At 42.6% G+C, this 24,299-nt stretch overlaps 1 protein-coding gene and 2 long non-coding RNA genes across 4 annotated transcripts in view; 1 reads left to right on the top strand and 2 right to left on the bottom strand.

Annotated features, from left to right (window-relative positions):
* Positions 1-138: 138 nt before the first annotated feature.
* LOC147247782 (uncharacterized) lies at positions 139-8,768 on the bottom strand. Its single transcript, XR_015109625.1, has 3 exons — positions 8,706-8,768; positions 268-337; positions 139-154 (listed from the first exon to the last, which is right to left on the bottom strand). It is a non-coding gene; the product is annotated as an uncharacterized LOC147247782 (long non-coding RNA).
* LOC147247783 (uncharacterized) lies at positions 7,350-17,373 on the top strand. Of its 2 annotated transcripts, none has more exons than XR_015109623.1 (3): positions 7,350-7,410; positions 15,170-15,364; positions 17,270-17,373. It is a non-coding gene; the product is annotated as an uncharacterized LOC147247783 (long non-coding RNA). The 2 variants fall into 2 exon arrangements; XR_015109624.1 differs by lacking the exon at positions 7,350-7,410 and adding an exon at positions 13,940-14,208.
* A 1,917-nt stretch (positions 17,374-19,290) lies between these two features.
* Positions 19,291-24,299, bottom strand: part of dntt (deoxynucleotidyltransferase, terminal) — an 84,038-nt gene continuing 79,029 nt past the window's right edge. Inside the window, exon 11 of the mRNA XM_086180300.1 lies at positions 19,291-19,535. Within this exon, the coding sequence (XP_086036426.1) occupies positions 19,449-19,535 (87 nt within the window). The 3' untranslated portion in view covers positions 19,291-19,448. The remainder of the gene's footprint in view (positions 19,536-24,299) is intronic.

Raw genomic sequence — 24,299 nt, forward strand, 5'->3', positions numbered from 1 at the left:
AAGATGAGACAATGAAAGTCCTACAGAGCATGGAGAAGCGCCTAAGTTTGCCATTTTCGATCAAGACTCGCTCGCAGCTGCCCGTGTTTTTGACACCTGTGGCTGGCTGAAGACTCGAGAAGGTCTGACAGTGTTGGGCAATTGCCACACCAACCTGTGCTGAAAAAAAAAATGCAATCTTCAAAAAGTACAGTCAGAGTGGATGGATTTAAAAGCCCTTTCAGGAAGAGTTCACATTTTGAGGCCCATGCACTGACAGATACTCACCCTCATCATCCACAGGATTGTTCAAGTCCTTCTTATGGCCACAGCAGTGAGCGAATGCAGCTTCTCAACACTGAAGAGGGAGGAAAAACGACTGAGCACTGACATGCTCAATAAACCTTTACACATTTGTATACAGAGGCATGACACCGGTGACCACAAAACTGCAGGTGTGTTGGAGAGATAGTGGGGAAGAGGGGAGAGGGCAGGAGGATACCTGACTGAGCGGAGCAATAAGCTCACAGTTAGAAGTATCTATTATAGTTTCTCTACTGCTTTTGTTGTGTTTTTACTGCAGACTGGCTGACACAGAGATTTATAGTTTTGTGAGAGATTGAGGAAGAAGGGACAGTGGATGAGGCCGAGGACCGTTAAATATACAGTGTTAAACATACAGTATGTGCCATAAGTTCACAAGGAATCTAAAAATGTATTCAAATGTGCGCAGTGTTTACAAAGAAAACACATTTACCACTTAATCTAACAGACAAACTTAAAAAAGCAATGTTAATTTGCACCAAATTTCTCTCTTTTTTTGGTCAGTATTTAAAAATAAGTGTCTATCCAGTGGGTAGCTGGGCCCTACCTGCTAGTTTTTAGCCTCAGAAGCTAAAGGCCGGCTAGCAGCTGATCAGTTGGTTGCTAGAATTACAAATTAGCAGCTTGGTTGTGGGTAAAGTTGGCTTGTTATCTTGTGCCAGATATGTAGCTGCATTTAAAAGATATGTCATCCACTGACTTCTCAGTTGTCCAAGGCCAGGGTAAATATGCTTGAATATTTCGCAAAAAGGACTGGCCACCAAATGTAAACAACTCTTCCTGCAAAGACAAGCTAAATAACTGACGCCAGATATATTTATGTCATTTTATATAATTAGCAAAAGATCACTGCTTGCTCAAGAAGAAATTTAAAAAAAAATTTATTAATAATCAAATGTCCTCAGATCTCTCTGTACACCCAAGAAAGAAGACTGGATAGCACATATTACAAAGAAGGGCTGCTATTCTCCGCAGGATGCAGTCATATTTCATCTGCTGTAGGTATTGACTGCATAGGCCTGTCTTCACCCATGATCAATAGCAATGTATAATGTCTGCTCTCCACCTCTCTTGATAATGAGCCTCCAACGCAGCCAAATTCTCACTTTGTTTGGCTGGGGAAGAATAACAAGGTTGTTAGTTACAAAGGTTACATTGATTAATATCCCTCCCCTCCTATCGATAGGTGAGTAATTCTTGGTAATGGAACATGCTTTGCTCAAAGAATCGATCGGGGCTCGTGGAAGTGATGAAAAACTATCTGGCTGATATTAGAGAAATGAATTAGAGAACAATCACGGGGGGGTAATGAGCTCCTGCTCTTTCCAAACATCTTAACTTGAGGCAGGCATCAGTAATCTGGGGTTGGGTACTGTTCATGTTTGAATCAATATTGGCAATATTGCCAATATCGATCCGTACCGTTGGGTACTGGTGCCAATATTGGCACCAGTACCCAACGGTTCATCCCTGCAGGGCATTTTTATAAATTAAAAAATAAGGTTGTAACAAAAATCGACATCAACATGAACGCTATGTTAGCGCCTTCAACAATACGGCAACATTTAGTACGAATACTACCTGGAGCGAAAGAGCACATGAATGTAGAGGATCATGGATGAATATGCTTACGTCGAAAGAAAACACTACTGAATATACAAAGACGGTCCTGCACAAATTATTAGCATACACAAACACATGCAATGCATTCACATGAGCAAAAACCCACATTCATATATGCATACAAAAATGTACCAATTCTCAATCATCTTCTCAAGCATGAGGAAATGGCAGCAAAGGCGACAATATTAGTACTTCTACAGCACCTCTCCGTGCCGCACCCTTATAGGAAGTGACAGCCTTTGCATTTTGTAAAGTCCTTGTATAAACTTCTGAAGGGAAAAGTAAACAAGATTTTGCAAGCCGTGTTAATGCCGGACCTGGATATGTGTAAATTGGGATGTGTTTTGATGAATAATGTACGACAATATCTGTGTATTAAATGTGTAGAAACTGTTGAGGGATTATTTCAAATGTACAGATGTATTCTGATGTTTATACGTCTGTACATTGAAGTTAATCCTTCCACGTGTGTTTATGTCATGATTACAAATTACAAGTTAGTGGTTTGTTGAGCAGCAATCTGGGTAGAATGACGCTTAAACTGCTGCTTGCATTCCAGCACGGACATAAATGAAATTTAGAGATCGATATTTCCGGCAAGTGCGCAACAGCAGTGTTCAGCTAGCTTCAGTATTTAATCTGTGGGTGTTTAATATAGATGATTTAATTTGCTGACCTTAAGGTTGTTTCAATGACTGCTGTGTTAGCTTTCCCTGCTTACAGGGGCTCACATTTCTTACATCTCATGTTTAGCCAGTTCACGTCATTTTTACCCGCATCGCCAAATGGTCCCAAGATATGATGTCTCTGTGGTGGTTAAACATGGAGAGGAAGCAGCAATCAGCTTGACCTCCGTCGTCTGTCTCAAGAGGACGTCAGCATCCAGTTTACTAGCACCACCTTCAGATCCGCTACCTCACTCATGCATCTTTCAACAGTGAAGACTCACTCAGTCACTCACTTTTCAAGGGATGACCCCCTGCTGGTCCGACCAATAAAAAGAAATTGAGAGAAAAAAAATACATATATAAATAAATCACTAAACCAATTAACCCAAGTCTGCACATCTCATGAACCGTATTTCTGGACCAGTCAGACCCTGCTATGGAGGGTCAGTCACTGCCAATGTTATTCAGCTGGTCGGATAACATTGGATGGTCTTAAAAGAGCCACAAGATTAAATTATTTATTCACCTGAAAGCTCGTGGTGTGCTGTCCACATGTAGTTTGCGCCTCTTCCATCGATACAGACTCACTGCCATGAGTCTAAAAACTTTTGGAAATCTAATCAAATTCTTTAAAAAAAATCACAGAGAAACAACATTTACATTCATAACCAAAATAGACTCGACCAAAACTTCGATGGAGCCTGATTTATGAAAATCCACTATGTGTGGGTGCTTCGAACCCACATCCTGCTTGTGGACGGATTTATAATGACTCACTGGATTCTTAGCCAGAGTTATACATATGATAATGGCAGCCATACCTTCAGATGAACCCTCTACATCAAATTCAGACATATTTTGCGACAGAAATCACATATTCATGCTATTTTAATGCTGAAGGGAAAAAAAACCCACAAGATTCTTTATTTGGCTTCTATGTGGCATCCTTCTGGAGATGAGTTGAGACGCCATTCTGATTGTCGAATCCTCGCCTCCACCCCCTGAACCTCGTTTCTGCCTGTGACTGTGGCAGACACCAGCGGAGGGCCAGATGGCAGATGGTGTGTGTTACACTTGTTTTGCTGTCGTGCGACTGTTATTTATACGCAACAGAGGCAGCAAGAGGGCCCCCTAGATGAAAGCTTTTGTTTCAGAGCTGGAGAGGTGGCAAGGAGCGAGCTGGAGACAAAAACAAATGTCCCTATTAGATTATCACTCCGGCCCTAGTAGAAGAAGTCGCTCCTGTCTTGTGTGTGTGTATGTGAGCTCTGCTGTGGGCATCTGCTGCACTCTGCCTGGAACAGAAAACAGCGGTGTGGTATCTCAATATCACTGGTATTAGCCCAGGAAAGAGGCCATGGATCATTTTAATGCCGCCTCGTGTACAGGAAGCCCCAAGTAGCAGATCGATGATACATGTCCCCCGGTCACCAACAACACCTACCAGTATACCTGATACCCCGACACACACATCTACTCTGCCCTATGCTCCAGCCTTTTTTCACTCTGTCACACACCTCCCATACCCGCTCAATAAACTGTGAGAAAAAGCAATATCTCTCTTGAAGGCAGAGGAATATGATTAAAGCTTTTGCGCTGCCGTTATCATCCCATGAGCCGTTAACAGCGAGCACAATGAAGCAAAGTGAATTACCTCCAGCTGTCACAGTGTAGCCTGCAGACCCCAAGTCGAGGGCCGTAACGTTCCAAGCGTTGTTGTCGCTTATAATGACAGATAGAAGTCAAAGAAAGCACATTGAGCCTTTGTGATATAAACCTTGTTAGAGTGGTTAAAAGTTGTTGTTTTTTTCAGTGCGAAGTTAAAGAGTATGAACTACACAGCGATCTTGTCTAGTCGAGAGCACAACAAACATCTTGGGAAAGACGCACACCTGGAGACTGGCAGTCCGTGCCTTATCTGCACTGGTTCTTGGGGTTAAACTAATCTGTCTTTGAAACTTGCTCATAACAGTTCATATCTACTTAGAAACACTTGGAGGGTGTTGGTCAGTGTTCCAAAATGTGCTCCGTTTGTCAGACTCATTTTTGCTGTAATGTGAATTTGAGGATATCAAAAGCTCGTCTGCAGTTGTCAGCTCTGGTTTCACATTTGTAATCATCAATGTATGACACATACGTACTAAGGTGCCAGAAATTTATTATAGCATCATTTTATTCCCCGGACTACACCGTCGTGGTTACACTGGGTTCAATGTTACTATCAGACATGAAAGAACGAATGAGACGGAAGCCAGAGCGCTATTTGTTTTCTGAATATTTAAGTGTTTCCAGTGGAAAAAAGAAATGAGGGTGGGGCTCTTTGGCCGATGACATTGAATGTGCATGATATCGTACACACACCAGACTTCTGCCGCCCAAACTGTCAATTCCCGATTAAATCTCTGCAAACAAATGTGGATAAACTATTGAACTATTGGGCCTCTTCAAACTTAATCGGACCAAATGGGTCCAATTCTGATGGTGAAAAATAAAATCATTTTGCGAGGGTTGTGTGATGCTGACAACAATCGAGCCTCCATTCATCAGTTGCTTTGTTCACAATGTGATTCAACAGGGGAAAAAATATCTCTGGGTCATAGTGCATCTCATGATAAATGGGGTAGAGGCAGCAATTTAAAAAAAAATTAGAACATGCCCCTGAACACAGAGAAAAGTGAGGGGTTTGGGGATAAAAATACTTGGACATTGACTCTTTGATATGCATATGGCTTAAGTCAAGAGATAATTGAACAATTAAAACAAGGATAGTGGCTGAATACATTGAACTTAATACCTTTTCATTTCATGGGGCCTTTAGTGACTCTCAGTGTGTGTAATCTATCCACTTTACCACCATATCGCCATCTTTGATGCACCAAAGAAAGGTTGCATAGTTTATAAGCAGTGCTGCTAAGGTGTTTAGGTGTGTGAGTTCCTGTGAGGGTCCTGCAAACTGGCAGGACTCAGCGTAACACCACCAGCCCGCCGTGGGCGTACAAATATCCTCAACCCTGTCGCTTTCACTGTGCGCCGCTGCCTCGTGGCCACTTTGACAGAAAACTCAGCACCGTCAGTAGATTCTGAGAAAGTCATACATTCATGCCACTTTGCTTCAACAGGTTCACTCAAAACACCAGGCCTCATCATGAATTGTCCTAACACAATATAGAGCTGTTTTAGCCCTCAGTCTAGTTCCCCCGACAGGAAGTAAAGCCTGACGGCTACTTGTAAGTCCTCGCTCCTGACAACTCTTGTCTTCTATAACATTAAAGTCTCTGCAAGCCTGGGTGATTGACAGTTCCAGGAGGTACACAATAGATGTCAGGAGCGAGGAGGTACAAATAGCCATCAGGAGGAGGTCTGGCCCTGTTTGAGTGAAGATGACAAGAGATTGAACTGAAATTTGTTTGCCAGCGTGCCTTGCTGTAACAGAGGAATCCTCTGCTGGGGTCGTCTGTGTCTGGACAGACGAGCGGCAGCATTATTATTTCCTAGAGTATGGCCACAGGACCGATGCTGCTTACATGTCGCACCAACTTTTCCTTTTCCATTCTTGTGGTGTCTTGTCTGCATTTTTCAGTTATTTTTCTGTATACTTATCTGCATTTGTGATGTGTCCTTGCCTCATCACTGTCTGGTCACATCAGTTCATTCAATTTTAAAAATGTGGTTTTAAAATATTCTTTCTAGATTTCTGTCTTTACCACATCCAAAAAAAGGTCAATAGAATTTTATAAGTGGTGCCCACAGAACAGAAAATGGCATTTGACAATAAGAATGTCTGTCTTGACACAATGTCCCTGTAACTCAGTCGTCAATTGAACCATATCCCAACCACATAAACAGATTTAGCCTTGAGGCACGCATCAAAGATGTGCACAGAACCATTTCTGCATGGCTGGATACAACACATTTATATATCTGCTGTACAAATGGCAACCTAAAGGACCTTTGCCATCTAATTTGGAACTATTATCATTTCGCTAATCAAACTGTAGCCAATCAATAAAGCCGATGATTAGTGGTAACAATGCGCCTTCAGTTCTAGTTCCAACTTGCCATAATACTAAATAATTATCTACTCCACCCTGACTAAAGACCGAAACATCGTGGTTGGTTATCAGATCAGGTGCCTATTTTAGTGTTATTCACTCATTAGATATCAGAAAAATGGTTCAGATCCAAGTACCAGTGTAGTCTATTCCATAGCGTGCACTGGGCCATGAACTCAGCAGTTACGTAGCATGGTACATGGTACAGACATGTCACTTATGTACGTTAATTACATTACTTTGTTAGACTTTATGCATTTGTGTGTATTTTTGGTCTTTTAATGAGAAGTGCTGTGTGTTTTACGACAACCTCATTATGTATCCTTCAACATAATGCCAACAACAACACTCATAAAGATATCACTCAAGGAAAAAAGAGCTGTCGGGGTTGAAAGCAAGTGATGTATAAAGGGCTCACAAATTGTAAATGTGCATCTCTATTCACTAATGTATGTTTTTATTCTCAGCGTCAGAGGAAGGAGGTGAGATTTAACAATAAATTTCACAAGTCACTTGCAAAGTCCTCTTTGCAATGAAGCTGTATTGGAGGAGGCACGAACAGCTAGCGCAGCACACAAACTGGAACTTTAAGGCACTCGATGACCATTCTTTTCCTGCGTTGGAGGACCAAGTTTTCTCTGAGTGTGACTGGGAGCCCTGGTTTATTCCCCCAAACTGCTGCTACCATGCATGAGGGGGGTCACCTGTTTGGTTGACTGGCTTTGGCTTCACTTTTACAACAAACATAAGGTCATCTGACTTCGGTGAGTACACTTGCTTTGACTGGATGAGGACTTCTGATGAAATGAACGTTATTGCATGCACAGGAGGAGCAGGAGCTTCTCATTAAAATGCAAAAAATACATTATGAAGTTATCACTTATCTGAAGCAGGTAACTATCACTTGTGGTGTCCCAGGCAAGACTGTGAAATCTTAGGAGTTCGGGAGTGTAAATTACTTTTTCTGTCATCACACTGTGATGTCTGTGTTTCACGCCTCCTGCAGGGTGTTGAATCGTTGAATTCCATATGGATAAAAGATAGCGGTGTACATTTACTCGTTTCAAACAACCCATTGACTCTGTTAATCCCATCCCTTATCAGCTCCCTTCCTATTTCCAGAGTGCACTTCACGGCGTGAGAGAAGGGTTATAAACATTCTATTAGACAATGTTCATTTTGTCCTCTTGAAAAAGTCAAGGATTTTGCAATCATTCAAAGATAACACGGCAGCTCAGCACCAAATGAAATATCATCAGCTCTTTCAAACACTAATCGGTGGCAGCAGAGCCGCGACGAGATGAGAGCAGACTCAGACAAGAAGAAAGCAAATGAGATAGAAGGAATAAGCGCCGTAAAGCGTGCGGAGGAGACGGCTGTCTGATCTCCGGCGCTCTTGCCGTTTGATTGCAGCCTTGTCAGCGTGTCTTACACCTGCCTTTTTGAAGTTGATGGACAATACAGTGGTTTACTCTTTTATGAAATGACGTTTTGTTAAACTTCAGCAAGAATTAGCATTAAAATCTCGGCATAGACAGAAACCGGTGCCAGATTGAGTTCTTGCGTGAAGGGAAAACAGCGTGTTGATAAATGAAGTCACATAAATTAGGACAGGGACTCATTTTGTGCCAGACAGACAATTAAAGATGCCTTGGAATTCCCTCAGTGATAACATCCATCTCCTCTTTTACATCCATTACACAGAAGCAATCATCTAGATTGACACAATGAGTCCTTATGACAAAAAAAGATCATAAGACGTCCGCTGTCTCCTCTCATGTATTAGTTTGTGTTTTTCTCCGTGATTTTTAATGCTCTTGCTTTGATATTTTGGATCTTCTCCATCTCCGATCAAGATTGACTTCCAGCTTATTGGATCTCGCTCATAAATTCATATAATAATGCAGTTCCCTGTAGTTTTTTAGCATCTAAAACAGCTTACAGCTTATTATTTGTACGTACTGGAGTCCGATGGCATGTATAATTAGTTACTGGTGACAAATATGTCTGTCAGGAGTTGTCTGAGAACAAAACAGAGCTAAAAGGAGAGAGAACATACCGTAGGCCCACCAGGGATTGTTCAAAATTAATATTAACGTTGCTCCGTGTCAGCGCACTGTCCATCCAGACTGTTTGCTGGAACATTAAACATTACTGTATCTGTTAAACACAAAATGCGGGATTGAATCCTAAAACTCGGAAATAAGTTCGCATTGTTGATTTCGTCCAAAAGTCAACAGGATTCTTGAATGCATTTTCACTTAAATCCATCCATCCATCCATCCATTTTCTTCCGCTTATTCCTGTTAAGGGTCGCGGGGGGGCTGGAGCCTATCCCATCGGCTATGGGCGAGGGGCGGGGTTCACCCTGGACAGATCGCCAGTCCATCGCAGGGCCAACACATAGAGACAGACAACCATTCACACTCACAGCCACGCCTACGGTCAATTTAGAGAATCAATCAGCCTCGTCCCCTCTTGATGTTTTTGGACTGTGGGAGGAAGCTGGAGTACCAGAGAGAACCCACACAGGAACAGGGAGAACATGGAGACTCCACACAGAAAGATCCAGAGCCGGGACTCGAACCCGGAACCTTCTTGCTGTGAGGCGACAGTGCTGACCACTGCACCACTGTGCCACCCATTTTCACTTAAATGCTTGTAATAATTTTAAGGTCTGTGGGTCAGACAAGTTTAAGATATTTTTCCACCATTACGCTCAAGATAGAAGATGCCATCCACGGCATAGTTTGTTTCTAGCATTACGTTAGCTGTGTTCATTTTTTGAACAAAAGATGCAGGTCCCATACACTGGTGTTGGCCAAAGAGATTATGTGTCAGAAATTAAACAAAAGACAACTTTCGGTCAAGGGATCCTTTGGTGGTGCTGACTTCCCGTTCGCTAACAAAAATACATCATCCCTGTGGTACTCAACGGGTGAGATTGCATCACTGCCCCTAAATGGGCTAACAGATTAGCTGCACACATTTACTCAATAACACAACTGGTTTGCTTTCTATTGCTTTGTTGCTAATTTTAGGCTGGTCGTGGATGTTGGAGGCTGTGGTTGCCCGGGTAATGCTTTTGTACATGGTATATGATGAAGGCATTGGCATTCAGCTTAAACATGTCACTGTAAGTTTGAATTAACTTTGTGTTGATGGTTATTTCTTTATTTATTTCTTTGACCTTTCACGGTCCCCGGCCAACATATCGCTGCTATTCTCATTGTGTTCACAAACCTTTGAGCATTAAAGGTGAAGACAGCAAATCTATTTGTCACTGAATTTCACACAAAGTTTATTCAACTTTTCACAGTCCACTAGTTCTCTGGTCTCAGTGAGTGCTAACGCTCAGATAGAGCTACATCACGCTGGTCCAGTCAATCAGCAGCTGGGGGTGGGGCTTCTTGTCCAGGAAAGACTGAGCTGCATCCTGCCACAGATGCCTCTACTGTGTGTTCTTTTTTAACGACAGTGTTTTTGGGAAATAATATCCCTTAATTTAAAATAATGACGAGCTCCAGAGTGTGCCTGAATCTGCTTCCTACCTTTGAAATGATTCTTGATAATAAAAAAATACATTGATGAATTTCATCACCCTAAGACGATGAGCCCTGCTGCTTCCAATGAATGCTAATTACCTTTAAGATAAAGACTGCTTCAACTGTAAAACTTAAAATTTCTTTAACTTTTACCCAAACTAAAGGAACATTTCGAAAAACACTACAGCTGTGACTTCACTTCAGAAGTAACTCGACCGCTGGACTGTCGTTCACCTTCTCTGTGAGACCCACTGTAACAAGGCTCTTTATTTTATTCAATTTCTCCTTAATCCACTGGGATGGCATTTGGCGTGGCCCTCCAGGGTGGCCAAACGTAGGTGTTTATTCAGCATGAAATGAGGCGAAGCTTTAAAATACACGGGGGTGGGGGGGTGTTGCTGGGCAGGGGGTTAAATGGTTGGCCCTCCATTCACAGAAACCCCAGAATGAACAGCTCTGTCTCATTAGCTGGCCAATATCAAAGCAGGTCCATCTGGAGGAGCTTGGAGACAAACTGGAACACTGGAATTCAGCACAGGAAACAAAAGGGGAGGACCAGCTAGACAAAGCCCACACACAAAGAAATGATCTTGAAAAGTGCACGACAGTTTCAGTCCACAGAAACAAATCCATCCATATGATACATACACCATGAGAGAATAACAAGAAAAAAACCCAAGTTATGTCATATTACAAATCACATGGGACATCTTAAGTGCAGGGGTCTTTACTGTGGTGCAGCCCTGACCGCAGGATCCTGTAGGGTGTCGAGTGAAAGGAAAATGTAGATAATTTTCAACCTGGGTCTTCTTTTATGGATTTTGTGAACCATTCCACCCCTCCTGGAGAGCATTATGAGATATGGCATTTTTCTCTGAAAATTGTGGAAGTAAAAAAAAAAACAACATTCATCCTTCCACACGATTAATAAGAAATCCTTTATCAGACAAGCTGAAAATATGTGTTCGACCCAATGGACAATCTTCCTCCACAGTTCCGGCTTCTGGTAGAAGATTCAGGGTCCCCAAGTGTAAGCTGAACTTTTATAAATGAAGATATCACCCCATGTCCATTAAGCTCTTCAACACTAATATGTTAAACCTGCTGGATCAGAACTGTTTGTCCTTCCGCCAGTCACTGTCATGTAACTGAGCCATTTAGAGCGGTGTTGACACTGATGACCATAATCTAGTCATGTTTTGCAACTGTTTTGTCAGAACACTAATTGTTATTTACTCCCCAAACCGCCACAGCATTTTGCTGTATGTAGTGTAAATGTTGTTGTGGTGCAGTCTTGTGTGGGCGTCAGTGTCTCCTCAGGTCAGTGCAGCTTCAGTTAATCATAATAGAAGGTCTCTGCTATAACAGCTGTCTTTCACCGCATCCAGAGGTGTTTAGCTGTGACTCACAGTCCAGAATGTGACGAAGTCTCGCAGCAGCACTATAACACACCCAATCAACAAAAAAATCTGCCAATATCTCATGTTGCTTTTACTTGAACAATTTTGTTCCAGTGCATTGATATTTAAAACTGAGCTTACTAAAGTAGCTTGTGTTAAAAAAAAAAGTGTTTTCGTTTACATAAGAAGGCCTGCTGACATTTTTTGGGAGTAACTTGAATGCATCAATACATATAGAATAGCATCACTACTTCAAATAACCTGTGAGAGACAAATCTCTACAATAACAGAAAACTTGACATACCCTGTTATTATGCTCCATCAGCTAAAGGCATGCCAATTTATGGGCCAATGGAGGTGCTGAAATGTGGAAAAGCCTGACGTTCGGATTTCGTCCTTTGTGCAGAGGAAGCCTTTTTACCATGCTCTCATTTGGTGTGATGCAGTGTGAGAGCAGGAGGCCAAGCCCGTTCCCGTGTTTTGAGCCAGGGATTAATCCATTTTCACTGCATGCTGGGCGGTAAGAGACATGAGTGAGTCAGCACACTCGCAGTGTGAACCTACGTTCATTTGGATCAAAACCAAATTCAGTGTGTCGCGCCTCTGCTGTTTTCACCTTGCGTGTTGTCGTCCGAGGGGAACTGAGTACGTCCTGCATCAATCCCTCAGGACAATGTTTCTGTTCTTGTTAAATTTAAATGGTTGCCTTTGAACATTCTATTATAATATTACATATTGATTTGTTTGCATTCTGGGGTTTATTATTGAAAGTGGATTAATTGAAATGCGATTTATTGCAAATTAGTAATAATTAATGTATGAGGCAGTGACTTCTTGGGCTCTTTTCAGCACAGACAGTCAGATGATAAACATATTTATTTCCTCTCAAACAATGGACTTGGCCCTCTTTCATGTTGCCTGGCTGACTTGAGCAGGTGCAGAAAGACGCAACATAATTATGGCACAAACACTCAGGACCGACTGGTGTCATCGCTGTTCAAGTGTGGGTGTGTGTGACAGCCGTTGGAGCGTCACTCTGTAACTACATGTAAAAAAAAAAAAAAAAACACCTGCAATTAGTGAAACCAACCACAGCCTTGTCAATTACGCTCACCTGATGCTGTTCCTGCGAACCGCTCCAACACTTCTCTCCCCTGCAGCTGAGCACAAACATGCTCACTCGCACAATGCCCCATTGTATTTGTCAGTCCCTTTGATCACATGTATTGATGCAATACAAACCAAGCTCCGTGGAATATGTGGGACCTTGCCTATTTTCAACATTCCCACAATTTCATCGCAGGGAAAATGTTGCACTTTTTTTGGGGGGGGGGGGGCAAATCACAAATTTCGCCAGTTTCTAAAATTTTTGCCGCAACAAAGAAAAGAACCTCAAATTTCGTCAAAAATTTGAAGAGAAGCAGCTGGGAAATCAAGTATTTTTGACCTTAACAATCACCAAAAAAAAGTCTACTGAGGGAGCTGATTTGCCTAACATTTTGTTATATAAACAACCTTAACAAACCTTTTACTGCAGCACAAGATATCCTGATTTCCTCTCCTTTTTAATGCAACCGAGAGCGTATTTATTAGACATTTTGAATATTTTATTCATGAAGCATCAAATACAAACTAAACGGCTCTGCTGACAATGTCGTTGTATTCAGACAGCAATCATCCTCATGTCATCCTCGTGATGAGTGCACTTTTATGAGTAAGAGGCATTTCTTTTAAAGAAATATATTTACAGACGTTGCCATTTGCATATAAACACGCACATTAACACAAGTCTATAATCCTCCAGACTCGCTCTGAAGATGGCTGCATACACACGTATGAGGACGGAGTGGGGGGAGGGGTGTCTGTGGTGGTGTGCCGCAGCAGATGGCTCATCTCCTCCTCCTCCCTTCCTCGCATTCTTCTGACACCTGTGGAGGTGGACACACACGCTCTGAAACCGTCCACCCTCCACGGAATCAAGGATGCAGGTCATTTATCATAAAAGGAGCAGGTCACCTCAAATTAAAGTTTGTTGTGCGAGTGTGTTGTTTCCTCACGCGGGTTGTGTACATCGCACCACAACTTGTCATAGTGAATGAGCCTGAAAGTCACAAACACCATTAGAGTTTGTCTGTAGCCAACATATTTAGCTCTGTGAACCATAATTTTCGCGCAGTTCAACACAAAATTGTAAAACCCACATGCTGTATGGTCACTTCAGTTTGCTCTTAATACGTGTCTTCTTATTTCATCTCTTTGTGTCCGAGCTGGCCAAAGCCGTGTGTTGCTTTCGCTCCGGCTGAGTTGACTCTGTGACAGGCCTTGAGTGGCAAGGATACACAGTGTCCTTATTCTGTCACCTTCCCTCATTGGCTTTGAGTGGCCCCAACACATGCGTTCAAGCCCCAACAGCACAGCCAATAAATCACTGTCTTCCGATACAATGCAGGAGAAAGTTCGCTGAGGGAGCTCAGACTTTATCAGTTTTTCTGTCTCGAGCTATTCTGGTTCTCTCCTCTTTCAGTCGGGGGACGTTTGACATGAAAGGATAGATGTGCAACTGGCTCCAACTGTCATGACAGTAGTGATGTTCAACGCTGCATTCGTGGTTTGGATGGTAGGCAAACTGATAGAGATTTATGCCTCTTTCTTAAGACATAACACAGAACCTTGCAATCCACACAGAGAAGGAGTTGTGTTTTTGATGTCTGTCACTCATATGTCATTAAACAATATATATACATATTTGTATGACTTAATAGTAGCAGCAGCAGTTTCCTGAAGGTGTTACGTTTCCCGAATGTCCATCCATACGTCGGTCTGCTCGGACATTCGTTCCTTCCCATTCTTGTTAAAGCCATAATTTAGGAAAACCTCAATAGCTTCAAATTTGGGTCAAAAATCCACTGGGACTCGAGGATGAAGAAAAGATTTTGGGGGATCACAAATCAAAGGGAAAGGACACTGTCACTCAGATACACTCTGCATATGTCCTATTCCTTTGAATGCAATATTCCAGGAACAGCTTGAGGGAACTGTTTCTCAAAGTTTTAGTAGTCAAAGGTCAAGGGTACTGAGACAGGCACATATCGCGGAGGCATACAATCACAATGCTGTATTTCCAGTTATTATATTGCACCACAACAACACAACTTCACCGCACAACAATTAAAATGAAACTAGCGTGAATACATTGGAAAAAAATACATCCTGAAATATCTGAAATGCCTGGAGGAAATTTCTTCAGATTTCATACAAACATCCACTGGGACTTAAAGGCGACCACAGAAAATTTGGTGGTCAAAGGTCACTGTGGCAGACACACAACACTATCACACTGCGTGTGATAATGTTTATTTCCCCGACGGAAATAAACCTTAAAAATATGCATTTATGTCCTCCTTTGCAATTTATTATTCCTGTAAATAAAGATGTTGAGCTGACGGGGGATCTGCCTCCCCCAAAATGTTGGTAACTACTTTTTGTGTAATCCTGACAGGCAAACAAAGCATCAGATTTAGATGGAAAATTGTTAACGCCTTGGCAGAATTAACAATGTTGAATTTTTTTCTTTGCAGCCTACGTGAAAACTATTTTTGTTCTGTAAATATCTGCTGCAAGTCAGCGCGGTGAAGACGGCGCCGCTCTCTCTGTTCACGGCCATCTCAGATTGAGGTCAGACTGGTTTGAATGGACCGCATCCACAGCCTAACGCGCTGCTAACAACTGAATTTTGTTCCCAGTTACTGCCTCATTCTTCTCAACTTTGAAAGGTGAGTGCGTGTGTCCCCCCTCAAAGAGCAACTCATTTATCTTTGAACACTTCCGATCAAATGCAAACTGTCAACAAATCATTTGCTCTCTCATTCAACCTCATAATATGTTCCATGTCAAATTGAAAGACCTTACGTCATTTTACATGGCGATATATCAGAGTGCGCGTGCGAGTTAATAGGTCGAGCGTGAGGTGGTGATGTTATGAGACACAGAATGAGTGAGACCTGTTCAGCTTATACCATCAAGGTGTCAATAGAAAGCTCCTGTTCCATGATTGATCTGGCTGAGTTAAGAGAATGGATGTCAGACACAGATGATTGAAGACTTCTGGCACCAGAATGTCACAGAGAGAAAGCTGGAGACTGGAAATGATTGCATAGGTAGACATGAAAACTGATTGGGTAGCAAAATACTTTTTTTTGTCAGCAAATCAGCACTTTTATGCAAATGTCTGCAAGCAATTTTTCATATATCCGCACATCTGTCATCTCAGTCAGACCTCAGACATCAAGTATGCAAAAAAGGGTGGCGGGTGCCAGACTGCGAGGAGCCAAAGGCGATGATTTGCATGGAAAATGGACACGTGTGATTGGCTGAAAGTGATGAATACACAAATGAGTTCTGTTGTTTTATAGTTGTATTTAAGCAACAAATATATAATAATATTTCTCTGTGAAATTAAAATGCAAACAGTCGTTTGTCTTAAGATATGTGACCCGTGCATGCTGATAACGAGCACCGATGAGCCTGTTGGGTAAGGCTTTATATGAAGTTGCTTCTAATAAGCATGAATTAATAGAGAGTACAATACCTTATCAAATTTAATAATCCATTTATTCTGCAATTAATTGTAGTTTTAGCCTGCTTTGACTTGTTCTGGCAGTCAGAACACACACACACACACACACATCAATGTAAATTGATTCTCCAAGATAAAACGTTCTTCAATTTTCGCTTTTAAGATTGTAGCACAGCATCGTATATACTTTGTGTCTCATGCCTTGTCGTGCGGAAGTTATTGACATTAAAACACTGCAGTCCATTCACTCCTGCATACACGTCCGTGACCTCCAGTGTTTGCAAAGCTCCTCTTCTCTATTTGTTTTCAGTCTGGTATTTGCCTCAAGTACAGTATGTTGGAAATTGTTACTTTTGCCTGGGGAGATTTTTGGATGAGCCAAGGACAGTTTACTAGCACCGGCCTATGAGGGCACTAGATATGAGGCTTTTGCTATCCTGCAGCTCTCTCAGAAGTGTTCAGGATATTCCACACATCCAGGTGACGAAAAACAGGCAAAATCCACCTCTTGACCCGGTCTAGTAAGCGGGTGACCCTGTCACCTTGCAGGAGCATGTTTCATGTATGAAATTTACAGACTCCAGAAAACACATTATGTTTGTGGAGGAAAAAAAAGCCAAATTGTAGAATATTGTACCCTAAGGTACAAGTGCACAAAGCTACAGTAAACGGGCTGACTTTTACATCAATATGAGCTTTAATTATGAGATTTTTCATTCATTTTTTTCTCAAATGTTAAAAGAGGGAGAAAAAAAAGAGAGGTTCAGAGTCCAGTACGGTACAGATACATTGATTACCTTAACAAAAAGCCCACGAAATGAGCCGTTTGCATGGACAAGGTGACCTTGTAGTCTAAATCCTAGCCAAAGATTTACAAAATGATTTGCCCCTGTTTTTAAAAACACGTCATTGATGAAGAAATCTGTGCCTGCGGTTGGTTTACTCACCCAATCTTCTTTCCAATTTCATCTGTTGTAGGTTATTACAATTGGCAATTACCTCCAAATACTATAATCAGTTTTTCTGTCTGGCATACCTCCTGTATCCAACACCTAAAAGACAAAATGAAGTTCTTTTAATGATCCACATAATCTCCCCACAGGGACAGAGCCTCAAGACTATGGAGCAGATGGTGCTGGATACTGCTCTGGATTCTTTGATTTTCAACTTTCAAAACACTTCAAGACCCTCTAAGACCGAAACAACAATGTGTGACATCTTAATTTGAGTACTTCAGCCTTTTAATCCGCAAACACTAATGAATATTTAATGTGAAAGAGAAAACAGATGAATTTTAATGAGGAGAAGGAGAGCGGCAAGAAATTAAGTACGTTTTCTTTAATCTACATGTTTTAAAGTGAAAACATGAAGTAAGCAGAGATACTGCAACCCAGAACCAGAAGTTTGTTTTGTATCAGCAAGGTTGGGGATTTTGTGTGTGTGTGTGTGTGTGTGTGTGTGTGTGTGTGTGTGTGTCAGAGGTCAAGTCCTCAAAGTGTCTGAGCTCCTTAAATGGGGTGATTCTGACTCACTAGAACGCTTTGCTCTTATCTGCCGCTGCTTTCACTGAGGCGTCGTGGGACACACCGAGACTGAGCCACATGGCAAAGTGGGTTGAGGGTGTGGAAAGCAGAGCAGGTCATGTCATTGTTTGACTTGAGCTGGGAGCACACGACATGACATTCAGGGCATTACGGGGTCTGAACCCCCCCCCCCCCGGCAATCAGCAGGGGCATTACTGGTTCAAGGTTGACCTAAATAGCAAATCTTCATGATTGGCACATAATTAACAATCTCTTTAATTGTTTTCAGTTTTAATGTCCATGTTTTCTGTATTGTGGGAAGCATTAGTATAAGTTTACTAGGTTCCCTGGCTGACTATGTTATAGTTAAGTAGGAATTACTAAAGTTTAACTAAGCAGCGTTGTTAATGTACCTCTATTGTGAAGCGTTACCGCAGACATAATCTCCACGTGGAATACTTGAACCCAGGGTTACAGAAGAAACGGCGATATAACATTGAGCAGAAAACACGGGAGCCAATGAGGGCGAGGGGAAGGGCAGATGTTGCGCTGTTAGCTTGTAGCAGTAGCTAGCAGTTGACCCATTTGAGAAAAAAATATTTCTAGTTCATCTGCAAAATACGTAAGCATGCTCAAGTTGCACACGTGCAACCAGTTTACGATGACTGTCCGTAAACCCTGCTTCTGTTAGAGTCCCTGTAATCGCCACTCTGAATTATGAGGGTGAAAGCCAAGCGGGTGATCCAGTGAATTAATGAATCATCTGGCATGTGCGTTATTCAATTCATGTAAAGGGAAAAAAAACTGTTTCAATCTGCTGTTTTATCGGTAGTCTCGTATTTTTAAAATCAGTTCGGATTTGAATATCCTTTACTATACACCGGGCATTGTTTAACCCCCCCCCCCACCCCCCCCGGGATGAATAAGAATAATGAATTGGCGGGTCCTACGTAGCCACTGCACATTTGAAAAAGAGGAGCAATGGGAAAATACAGCCCAAAGTCAAAGCAATGCAACAGAGATGCTTTATGTGAGTCTTGGCGCTTACAACTGGAGCCAAGAACCATCCGTGTGGTTAGTGGATCAATTACCTTTCATCTCAATTCTTCATGATTTGCCGCTGTGTGTGATTGCTTCTGATTTCAGTGGTGCATCGGGGAGGGGGGGGGGGGGTTCTTTATGGAACAAGTTAGCTAGACTGTAGAATGCCGGTCAAATGTTCTCCAGTGGACGCGAGCTTAAATGGAGGCTAAATGGTGGCGAAGAAGGCTCCTTTATCTGAGGCTCATTACCTGCCTCTCAATTCCCAGAAGACCTGGCTCAGCTTCATGCCGAGCACTTCCCTGCCAGGAGGAGGGTGATTACAACATTTTCCTCAATAAGCACACCCCCCCCTTGCCTCCCTCAGTGTTTCTTTCATTCTGCACCTCACAGGCACCCCAATGATTCATTCTCTGACTGATTCGTCTTTGTGTCCCGCCTGTGATTACAACTCTTACAGACAAGCGACTCATAAGTGGTATAGGAGAGTGTTTACTTGCTAACAGACAACAGTGAATGAGCAGAATTATGAATCATACGCCGGTATATAATCCAGACGACAACAACAACAAAAAAAATGATGATGGCAACGACAACACAAAAACTGTATGGAAATCAAAAGCTGTTTGAAAGAGGATCACAGGAGAGCCGGGGAATGGAAGGCAGATGGGATAAACATTGATGTAGGGGATCATGCAGCCAAGAAGGAGTGGATGCCTACGCATTTCTCTGCCAAGGCTCAATGTACTCGAGACCCAGATGGGCAAAGATGTCCTTTTCAGTCGTAGCTGCCAGGAACTCTTTCTAGAGAGAGAACAAACAAAGAGGAAGTCGGTGACATGGGCAGAAAAATGCAGGAGTTTGTCTCTGCGGTTGACACACAAATCCTCAACTTCAGCTTTTCAACATTTTTCCTCAGCCAGTTTCCGGGGAGTCTCAAACAGGCCGAGACGCTGCAGATTTACATTTGACCATCCACCTCCCTTCCGCCCATAAACACCCTAACCTTGCTCTAAGTGATTGCGCTGTTCAGCAGATGAGTATTTCCCTGACGAATCGTGACAGGGCTATTAACTGCTGGCTGTCGACCAACACCATGTGATGGGTTATGTCTCTATAGGAGTGGTGACATGGTCTGACTTACCTTGGGAAGCCAGGCAGCCAGGAGAGAAAGAAGCAGGGGAGGGGATTCTGACACATACTGCCTTCAAGTGCTAAACTGGACCTGACATGTTGCGAAGAGACGGCAGAAAAACCGAGAGCACGTCGGCTCCCCCTGTCAGCTGAAGGCAGGGATAACTGAGAACAACTAGTCTGCAGCAGAGAGGGTGCGGGGACACTGCGAGGCACGTCTCCCATCATACTGGCTTGTTATATATAATGCAAATGACAGGCTGGCCATGAGGCATGCTGAGTGGGCCCTCTTCATATCTCACCTCCTTATTAGCTCTATTCATTCAGGTTTCATTTGGATTAACATTAAAACAACACTGCATCTCAAAGCACAAATACTTTCTTTGGACGCAAATCTGAAAGTGTGTGTGTGTGTGTGAGCACAATTTTGGAGGTGGATGAGGAATGGATGTTTATGAGGGATGCTCTGGGTAATAATTTTACCACCGCCATTGTTTTCTCTTCCAAATAACCTTGGACAAGATCAAACTACTTCAGAGTGCCAACATTTGGCACGTTAGTGGCACTATTCACGTCCTGGAACTTGTTCAGCAGCTATTTGAGACCGTTGAGATTTTTTTTTTTTTGGCTTTCCAGGGGATTTTACAAATATCAATATGGGATGATCACTCTGCAGGAGATTTGCAGCTTTTTAGAACAATGCCAAAATACATGAGATGACCACAAAAAAAAAAGACTTAACCCAACATTTCATGGTGATGCAACATCTGTTAAAAAATGTGCCAGCAACACTGTCGCAATGTCTTTAGAATGTCAGCTAGGATGCTTCATGGTGCTACTGGTGGTAGTTAATGTGGTTCTGTAGTTTAAAAATCGATTGTTGTTTATCATTCGCGAATAAACAGATTCTTGTGTAGCACTCTTACGGCTTCATGCAAGAACCCGTTCTCCCGTTCTTCAGCTTTCTCTCCATCCTCTAATAAACATTACCTGTTTTCATTGGACGGAAGGGTCGGTGGTTCGATCCTCACTTCCCCTGGTGACCAAGTTGAAGTGTCCTTGAGCAAGATACTGAACCCCTAATTGCTCCTGATGGCCCTGTGATAGACTGGGTGAACCCCACCTCTCGCCCAATGTCCAGCACCCCCCCCCCCCCCCCCACACACACACACACGCACACACACACAACTCCAAATGGATCAGCAGTATAGAAAATGTATGGTTTGATGTTTCCATTGGTCTATTTCTGAGATTGTGTGAGTCACAGAGTGCATAAACTCTGTTTTTGACATTTATGCTAATGGAACATATGGAACATACTGTATAGTCATGATGGGATTCATCATTTTTATGCTTATTTACAAGAAATTGGAAACATTTTTTCACTATGGTTAAGGTCTGCGTAGGTTTAGGCACAGGAACACTTCACCATGTGAGACACATCATAAATGGGACATGAACAGCACTCCATCAGCCATGTCCCACAGCACAGTCCTCACCCGTGATGCAGCAGAGCCAGGGGATTCATGTGGCCCACGTGGAGAGGGATCCTAATTGACCCCGACTCAAAAGAAGGCTATTGATTCTGATATTAACTCAACCGAAGCTAACAGGGTTTTTGCACAAGGCTCCCCTCCGTGCTTTGGATGGTGTAAAAGAGGCGCCTCTTGTTTGTTTGAACCAGCATAAAATAACTGTAGATGAACAAGAGGAAGAGAGTGGAGAGGTGCAGGAATGAGTCCTAAAAGCCCAGAAGTACGTCACTGAGCCACTGGTTCCCTTGTCTCCAAGTCAGTGGGAGTTTTAAATAGGTTTTTAGTAATGTGCCTGAAATACTGTATGAGCAAAAGCTTAAGATAGTTTATTGATCGTTCTATGGCATAAAACACATCAGTAGATACCACACATTATCCACAAGGGGATTCATCCACAGCTATTTCAGTTTTTCTGGGAGAATTATTCTCTGAGTTTGCATGGGATGTCACCGTGTTGAAGTTTTTATTCAAAATGTAAGGTTAACAGCTGTATGATCAATTGCTCCTGGCCTTTCAGAGGTCGCAACCCGATCTCATAAATGTGTGAAATGGCGGGCCATATACAATCAACGTGGTCGCCATAGAAATTCAGGCTATAGCTATAAAACTGAGAATTCTCTTTACTCTTAATGGTCCACCTCTTAAAATCCGCTGTTAGGTTTGTTCTCTTTCGAGGTCTCATTTTCCCTTGCGCGCAAAAATGTTTAATCAGAGCTGTCTGGATGAATATTATCACTTATTGTGAAGGAGAGAGTGTGTTGCTGGTGATGCACTATTACAGTATATTTGAGTGTAAGTATCTTGAGGCCCATTACATAGCCCACCACTGCCTGTATTTTGTACTGTGCTCATAACCCTGAGCCCATTTATTGATCTAACTACTCAAAACAAATGAAACGTGCACTTATATCACTGTAATTTATGATGCAGGAAGCTACACCGTGTTAAAGAGGCAGGCGATAAAGCGTGGAGGGATGAAAGAAGACGTGGCGCTCGACCAGGCTGATGTGATTTATCCACATTCTTAACAAGGCACAGAAACAGAGGACGACTGGGGAGATCCAGGAGCAAACACAGATTACACTTTCAACATTACCAATTTAGCCGTTGTCCTGGATCAAGACTAAAGCCGTTCCTCTGCCGCTCTGTCCACTCTCCTGGACTCCAACACTCCCCACATGCCCTTAGGGAGCCACTGCTTTATTTACTTAACACCGTGTGCGCTTGCTGGGAGATAAATCCACAAACCTTATGTAGCTCACAGTTCTCCCCCCTAAGGCTAACACAGGGACACCGCACTTTGAAATGGCAAAACTGTCGTTTATTCCAGAGATTTTTGGTGTATCAAAAGCAGCTTAGAGTGAAAGAACAGAGCAGCGGTTAATTGGAAAGGCAGGCTATCTGTGTGACTGGTTAGCCATCAGCACCGCAAGCCACAATGGATGCGGTGTGTGTTACTGTGAGCCGGTGTCCTTGACTTAATAATCCGCTAATCAGCTACATGTTTCTCTGTCCGCCACATAATGACATCCCTCGTGGATGTGAACACATATCAGTTCCTGCAAAACATCTGCCCCTTCTCTGCTGCCCGTCATCCTCTCTGTGCCACCCGGCCCGACGTTTGATGGATGGAGCTGATGGACATGGCTGCCTGCCCAAAACCCCGGCCCGACTCAACTGACACATCAAAGACAGAGGGAGAGAAAACCTGGATGGCTGCTTGCCGCCGCTCTGCCAGGAGAGGTTTGAAGGACAGCAACATGAAGGGAGCTCATTATCAGCCCAATTGAGCGAGATATTTTCACCGCGAATGTAATGTTGGTATTCTATTCAAACAACAGCTTTAGAATGGCATCTGATACAGCTGATTCTGCTAGCAGTTTATTATTTATTAATGAAATTAATGATTTATTTATTATTTAGGTCATCGTAGCGTTTGACCGAAGATCTTTTTTTTCTGCTTAAGAAACTCTGTGACTGACAATTCGCTTTGCATCTCATTCTTTCTTATACTGAACATGTCATTGCCTCAAGGAGCGGAGCTCCAGCACTTGCAGCCGCTGAAGGGAAGCTGCTGATCGGACAGAGCCGCTGTGTCTGCTGCCCCTAAGGAAAGCAGCTCTGGATAAACTGACCTTGAGTCGAGATTCTAAATGGTTATATTCTCGCTTAAAAAAATGTCCAAACTTCCAAAAGTCATATATTTACATCATAAAGTAATAATCAAAGTACCTTAGCTTGGTTCAATATGTCCAGATCATAATTCACTCTCATAGGACCGTCACCACATGCACAAACACCATCTCTCAGGTGGAATGCAGAGGTACTAAGTGAGCATCGTGAATGTAGCTTGAACGTAAGGGATGTTCAACAATATTAAAACACGATGCGCCTATAACTTTAAAGAAAATGGTGAAATTTTAATGAGTTATCTTGTATAAAACCACTATGAGCAAAACTATTATGGTCTTTAGAGAGACAAAAGAGAAGTCTGCTTCGGTGAAGTTAAAGGTCGCGCAGAGAAATATGCAAATGCTGCCTGACATCCATGCAAATCCAACTGCACTGCCTCACTGGTGAGATCATGACTGTGAACAGAAACCTTGAGGAGAGCACCGTTGTCCCCCTTTTAGAGCTGAGTGCCTGCTCGGCTACAGAGACAATGACCATGTCTCGGGAACTATGAAGGTCACAGGAACAGGAAGCTTTCAAACACATCCGTCCCTCACCGTTGAGAAAAAGACAGTGAGGTTTTTTTTCGTGTTGGAGGACATTTATCTTTTCACATGTAAAGGGACCAAGGTTCTACGAGAGACAGCTCATTTGTACAGAGGAATGTGATTAGTTTCACACAAGTTTTAGGTGATCAAATTAGCTAACATTCTCATGTCTCTTTTAT

Source organism: Aulostomus chinensis, chromosome 16 (genome assembly GCF_037954235.1).
Source record: "Aulostomus chinensis isolate RoL2024-O1b breed Wild chromosome 16, RoL_Achi_v1.0, whole genome shotgun sequence".
Taxonomy (NCBI): domain Eukaryota; kingdom Metazoa; phylum Chordata; class Actinopteri; order Syngnathiformes; family Aulostomidae; genus Aulostomus; species Aulostomus chinensis.